Consider the following 7,202-nt stretch of genomic DNA (forward strand, 5'->3'; position numbering starts at 1 on the left):
TTATTTAATTAATATCAAATTTAATTTGAGAAATTAAATATTATGAATAATTAAATCATAAAGATAAACTAAATTTATAAATAATTAAAATATAAAAATTAAAAAAAAATAATTTCAACATTAAGTTTTTTAATTAAAAAATTAAAAAGCTTAATTTTACTATGATGTTTTAATTGATTTTTAAAAATAAAAATTAAATAATTAATTTTATAAAAATAAAATAGATTTATAGGTGGTTATTATTATTATTATTATTATAAGGGTTGCCAAAATCCCTAACTTGCAAGCCCCTCTGCGTGTGTTTAACAGTTCCCTCTTCCAGCTCTCTGAGGATATTTCTCTACCAAGTTTGCTCTTTCTTCGAGTGAAAGAAAAAAAAAAGGCAGAGAGAAATGGCAAGCACTGCTGCTGCTTCCGATCCAGAGCACAAAACTAAAGATAGAGAAGAAGAAGAGAACGCACCTGCTGCCGATGACGAGGACACCGGAGCTCAAGTAGCCCCCATCGTCAAGCTCGAAGAGGTGGCCATCACTACCGGCGAGGAAGATGAAGATCCCATCCTCGATCTGTATGAACTTTCATTTGCCTACTTGTTTTTTAAGGGTTTTGCTTCTTTTTTTTTCCGCAGTAAAAAAAAGACAGTTTCGTGCTTTTTGTTCTACTATTTTTGAAATTGCATTAAACCTAATTGCTTGTGTCTTCTTCTTCTTCCTTTTTTTTTCACTGTTTGGGTTAAAAGGAAAGCGAAGCTGTATAGATTTGATAAGGAAGGGAACCAGTGGAAGGAGAGAGGAGTTGGTAATGTGAAGCTGTTGAAGCATAAGGAATCTGGCAAGGTTCGCCTCGTCATGCGTCAATCTAAGACTCTCAAGATCTGCGCTAATCATCTAGGTCAGACTCTCTCTCTCTCTCTCTCTCTCTGTCTGTCTCTCATCTTAAGCATTTCTTGATTACTGGCGAAGAAATTACTTACAGCTAAATCTCAAGTGTCCTTAGAGTTATTTATTTCTTTACTTGAATCTAATACTACTCGGCTGATCTTCATATTACATCTATCAGCTGTTTCACTATACAGGTATAATTTTGTTGATGGAATGAAGCTTTGTGACAGTATTCGCTCTTTCCTACTCTGATTTTTTTTTTTCAGTTGTGCCATCAATCAATGTCCAAGAGCATCATGGAAATGATAAATCCTGCGTCTGGCATGCTGCTGATTTTGCTGATGGAGAATTGAAGGATGAGCTCTTCTGTATCAGATTTGCGTCTGTTGAGAGTATGTGTTTATCAGATCAGTTCTTTATCTCCCGCTGCTTCTAATTTCTAAATGTTGGTATCAATATCTGCTTTCATTTTGTTTTTGAATGTATTCAATCTTCTTGTTCTTTTTCCTTGTGCTTATGATGTTTGCCAAGAGAACTCTTGGGTTTTGTATTATTTGGGTAGGAAACTTTTTATTCGCCTCGTTTGCCGAGATTACTGGAAATGATTTTGTATGTTTGGCACCAATTGGAAACAGCACATTTAGCTGTTCGCTAATGAAAGTATCATAACAAAATTCGGATCTATTACATAGGATTAGCGCACGCATGTTTTTCTTGTCAAGTATCTACTTAGATGATTAAGTGGTTGTGTTGATCCTGTCTATGTGCATACGTGTATGAAAAATTAGTTTTGGTTGAAAGGGAAGGAAATTTGTTGCTGCACATTTTGTTGTTTTTCATCAAATTTAGTTTCCTGTTAGATTGGTTTCAGTGTTATTACTATTGGCACTATATACATACAAAATATATTGTTGCATGTGATGGACTATATCTGGTCTTCGTTTTGCTTGTATTCTAGTTTAATCTATTAGATGCCATATGTCCGTCTATTGTGATATGGAATTAAATGAGTCATGAAGGATTTTATCATTGTGAAACTACTGACAATAACATGCTAGTAGGAAAATCGTTGGCTGCTGGCTCATTTGTGGATGTAAAATTCCAAATGATAGTAGTCTGGAAGGTTGTTATTTGTGGTAGCTGTTTCAATTTTATGAATAGTTTTCCTTAATTTGTGTTTGATAATTTCTGGTGTAACTGTAATGAGTGTTTATTAGGTGTGTGTCTAAATGAGAAGGTTATTCATCTTTCTCTCTCTCTCTCATAGTGCAATTGGATTTTTGAGTCTCTATTTGTAGTATGATGACTGATTTCATATCCTATTAGATTGCAAAACCTTCATGGAGAAGGTGCAAGAGGTGGCTGAAAGTCAGGGGAAAACAGAAGAGAGCAAAGAGGCTGCAGATGCTGCTGGACTACTTGAGAAGTTGAGTGTGGCTGATGCTAAAACTGGTGGTAAAGAAAAGGAAGAGGCGCCTGTTGAAGCAAAGGAGCATAGTGAAGCTGAAGGCGAGAAAGCAAAAGGAGATGGAAAAAAGGAAGATGAAGTTGCATCATCAGCATAGACAAGAAAGGATCTTTAGTCCGTCTTGCTGCAGCTTTGCTATCAGCACAGACTTGGTTGGTTTTGAGTGCTTACTGGATGTTATTTTTCCCCCAACTTATGCGGATTTGTTGGCATATATACACGGTTTATCAATTATTTCGGAATTGGCGGATGGCTTTTGTTTCTATCTTGGTCATTTTGGGCTTGTAATTTATAGAGTATCAGTCTTAGTTCATAGTTCTTGGTAAAAATCCGGGAGAATATAGCATGGGAGAGTGTTTGTTGACAGTTAAAACTTTTATGTTGCTTTCCTCTTTGAATCAGATTTGGTTCGTTTGTGAAAGAAGAAAGTGGGTTTATGACTTTATAGGCATACAAATTTGGAGATCTGCAAAACCCTAATTTCATCAAAGGTCCTTGATTTAATCTTTACCCACCAGAATGGAGGCAGATCACTAAGAAGAATTAATGAACTACATGAAAATGATGAAGGCTTGGTGGCTAAGAGAATTTCTTGGGCTATGCCATTCTCTTGACAGCACTGAACCACTTGCATCGGATATGCGATGCCTAAAGAAAACCCGAGCATCAGGTTGTAAGAACTCCCAAGCTTCTCAAGCGGTGAAAAAAGCTCTCCTTTTGCGCATAACTCAATCAACAGATGCACAAGAATAGTTATCCTCTTCGTATACTGCCTCAAGATTTACGATATTTACATGCCCAAGTAACCTAGTCATTACTTCAATCTCAAGGGTCTTCTCTCTCTAGTTTTGAACTAGAGAGAGAATCTCTCAACTCTCATCTTCCTTCTGTCATCCTCAGTTGTGGGTTGGTCTCTACCCTCAATTGGCAGGGTTGTGGATAAATAAATTTTTTGTTTTGCTTCTTTGCTTTTTCTTTCCAAATCAGTGCTTTTCTCTGAGGTGCTCCTTTAAATTTGGTATTTTAGTTTTGATTGTGTGGGTATGGTGGTTTTCTGCTTGCATGCAAGTATTCTCTTAAGACTCCTTGCTCCAATTGTGGTGTTGCTGCAAGCCCGAGAGAGGCGGTTCTTGTGATGCCGAGAGCTCCTCCTCTCAGTTTCCTTCTCTTGCGACCTCAGTATGCGCAGCATCCCTATCATTTTCAAGTGTCTAAACGTCCTATAAACTAGGGGTGAGCAGTATTCGGTTTAAACCGAAAAAATTGACCGAACCGATTTGAGAATTTGGTTCGGTTTTTTATATATTTCGGTTCGGTTTTCAATTTCAAAAATTTCGGTTATTTCGGTTCGGTTCGGTTTTAATCAGAAAAAAACCGAAAAAACTGAACCGAACCGATTAGTAATAATAATATGTTTTTTCAATAATATATAGAAATTAAATCATATTAAAATTAAAATATTTTAATTAAATTTTAAAATATTAAAAATAAAGTGTAAAAAATAAAAAAATTATAAAAAATCGAAACCGATCAAACCGAACCGAACCGAATCAGACCGGTTCGGTTCGATTCGGTTTCTGACCAAAATCGGTTCGGTTCGGTTTTCATAAACACTCAAATTTCGGTTTTCGGTTTATTCGGTTCGGTTCGGTTTTGAACCGAACCGACCGAATGCTCACCCCTACTATAAACATCCTAGTTTTGCTATGGTATCTATTGAGATATTTTCTATAAATAGTTAGAAATATATTAAGATACTTTCTGTAAATAGTCAGAAATAGTTTAAATTTGTAGTGATTATGTATATAATTAGTGATATGATTGTGTGATATAATTGGATATAATTAAGTTATAATTAGGAAATTAATTTATATTCTTATCTGATATGTATACTTACACTTGTAAGTAGTATATATACTCCAATTGGTTTGAGAGAATTATCAAACATTTTTCTCTCAAAGCTTTTGCTTCCCTCTTTTTCTTTTCATCATGGTTTGCCAGAAAACTTGGTTAAGCTGGGAGTGACAGATTTGTCACCTTGCTTTGGAAACTTTTTGAAAATTAGTTGGTCTCACCACTTAGCCCATTTTAGAATTGGCTCCACGTGCCACTCAAGCCATTTGTCTTCGATACACGTGTCGGCGTGTGAACCGTTCTCCGACGATCTTTTCACGTCGATGACCCTTTCTCCAGTTTAGCCAAACGTTGGCGACTCCAGCCCCTTAGGTCCAGTCACTTGCCCAGCCCGTCTTCACATATCTCTTGTATACAATAGTTAGGGGTGAGCATTCGGTCGGTTCGGTTCAAAATCGAACCGAACCGAATAAATCGAAAATCGAAATTTTAATATTTATGAAAATCAAATCAAATTGATTTTGGTCACAAATCAAATTGATTTTGGTCAGAAATCAAATCGAACTGGTCTGATTCAGTTCAATTCGATTCGATTTGATATATTTTAATTTTTAATAAATTTTTTATTTTTTACTTTAGTATTTTTAAATTTAATTAAAATATTTTAATTTTAATATGATCTAATTTCTCTATATTATTGAAAATAACATATTATTATTACTAATCGGTTCGGTTTGATTTTTTTGATTTTTTTCTTATTAAAATCGAACCGAATTGAAATAACAAAAAATTTTGAAATTAAAAACAAAACCGAACCGAAATGAATAAAAAATCGAACTGAATTTTCAAATTAATTATGTTTGGTCGATTTTTTTAGTTTGAACCAAATACTGCTCACCCCTAATAATAGCTTTAGATTTACTGTTCACAGGCACAAATCCTCCCTTTTTTGGCAGATTCAGGTCTCTATTCAATCCCCTGTTGTTTCAGAATCTCTCTCGACATGTCTAAAAAGCAGAACGCTCTCAATATAGGTTCTGAGTCCCTTAAACCTTTTTTTTTAATTGATACAGTGAAGTTGCAAGGAAATAATAATTATGTGTCTTGGGCTGCATCAGTAGAATTATAGTTTTTAGGACAAGGGTATGATGATCATTTAACAAAAAATGCCACTGATATCACTACCACTGATAGAACCAACTGGGTTAAGATTGATGCTCAACTATGTAGTCTTCTATGGCATTCATTAGATCCAAAATTGTTTACTTTATTTCAGTCTTGCAAAACTTGTTGTAAGGTTTGGGTCAAGACCAAAACATTGTATACTAATGGTGTATAACACATCTATAAGGTTTTGTCAGATATAGTTCACTTACAATAGAATCATATGGATATGGCTAGTTACTTGGGTCAAGTAGAAACTCTGAAAGATGAATTTAATTCTCTTATACCTTTTACTGATGATGTTGATGCGCAAGAACAACTAGATAAATTCTTTATAATTTTGGCTGTGCAGCAAGGGAATCAAGGACAAGGAAGAAATCACAAAGGTAAAGGGAAAAAGTTTCATTGCTCCTATTGTGATAAGAAAGGTCACACACGGGATGTTGGGCATTGCATGGCCGACCATCACGGCCCAATCAACCAGATAATACTGGCAAGTCAGCAGTTCATCTTGCCCAATTTAATGAAAAAGGCCTGCTTTCACAACCTACTAATAAATCTCAAAAACTAGATTCAATCACTTGAATTAGAGAAAACTATAAAGAATACTTGCAGTATCAAACAGCTAAGCAACATCCTTCATCTTCCAGCATTGCTCACTCCGGTAATTCCTTTGCTCGTCTAACTAAGTTTTCACTTGTTGGTCTATGGATCCTAGACTCTGGTGCTTTTGATCATATCTCTGGTAATCACAACCTTTTCTCTAATCTTGTTTCACCCTCCACACTATCTAAAGTCACCTTAGCTAATGGTTCACAAACTCAAGTTAAAGGAATAGGAAAAGTACAACTCCTTCCTTTTATTCTCTTAACTACTGTCTTGTTCACTCTTGAATATCCATATAATTTAATCTCCATTAGCAAATTGACCAAAAGTCTTAATTGTTCAGTAACCTTTACTGCTGATTTTCTTGTGGTGCAGGACCAGAGTACTAGGAGAATGATCGAAACAGGAACTGAGTCACAAAGATTGTACCACCTCTCCACCTCTTCAGTTGCTTTTGTTTCTACCACTTCTACTGAGCTTATTCATAACCGTTTAGGACATCCTTGTAATACCCGGCTCGAGTCCGGCATCGGAATTCCTGTAGTCCGGTGGAATCTCGGGTGTCGGAACCCTCGAGAAGGGTAATACATCTGTTTTCCAAGGTAGTTTCCCTTGTTTTCATGTTTTGACGTGGTAAAAGCATTGAGTTTTGAAAGAAAAGCAACAAGGGAGAAATGCAAAGGTTCGGCCGCCGAAGGTCACTTTCGGCCGCCGAACATTGCATGGTTGCGGCTTCACGTTCGGCTGCCGAAGGTGGTCTGGCCAGCCACCTATAAAAGGGCCAAGGGTCGGTGGAAGGAGGTTATTTCTCCTCCACTTGCAGCCAGAGGTGAGTTTCAGCCTCTCCTACGTTGACTTTCATGTTTTCCATGATTTTCCTCAAATCTTTCAAGAGGTTTAAGAGTTTTGGTGACTTTTGAAGGTTTTGAGCAAAAGAACCAAGTTTTGAAGCTTGGAGCTTTGGAAGCGCTTTTCTTCATATCTCCACGTTAGGATCCTTCATCCTCAAGTGGTGTAAGAGGTCAGTGAAGATCCTGAGCTTCTTTGATGATTTTGAAAGGTTTTATGAAGTTTGTATGGGTAGTATGCATGTGTAGGTTTAGGGGAGGTTTTTGGTGATTTGTGGTGTTCGCACATGTTTAAGTGTTATGTGCTATGTTTGTTTGGGGTTTTAGAGTAGTTTTAGACCCCTTTGTGCATATATATGTGTATATGCTAGTTGATATGCA

General features: G+C 36.2%; 1 protein-coding gene across 1 annotated transcript; it reads left to right on the forward strand.

Annotated features, from left to right (window-relative positions):
• Positions 1-268: 268 nt before the first annotated feature.
• On the forward strand, positions 269-2,773 carry LOC110623467 (ran-binding protein 1 homolog b). The gene is made up of 4 exons (XM_021768427.2): positions 269-568; positions 740-891; positions 1,148-1,273; positions 2,208-2,773. Exons 1-4 carry the CDS (start codon positions 393-395, stop codon positions 2,444-2,446), a joined length of 693 nt encoding a protein of 230 aa, XP_021624119.1. The 5' UTR covers positions 269-392; the 3' UTR covers positions 2,447-2,773.
• The last annotated feature ends 4,429 nt before the right edge of the window (positions 2,774-7,202 follow it).

The sequence above is a fragment of the Manihot esculenta genome, chromosome 9 (genome assembly GCF_001659605.2).
Source record: "Manihot esculenta cultivar AM560-2 chromosome 9, M.esculenta_v8, whole genome shotgun sequence".
Lineage (NCBI taxonomy): Eukaryota > Viridiplantae > Streptophyta > Magnoliopsida > Malpighiales > Euphorbiaceae > Manihot > Manihot esculenta.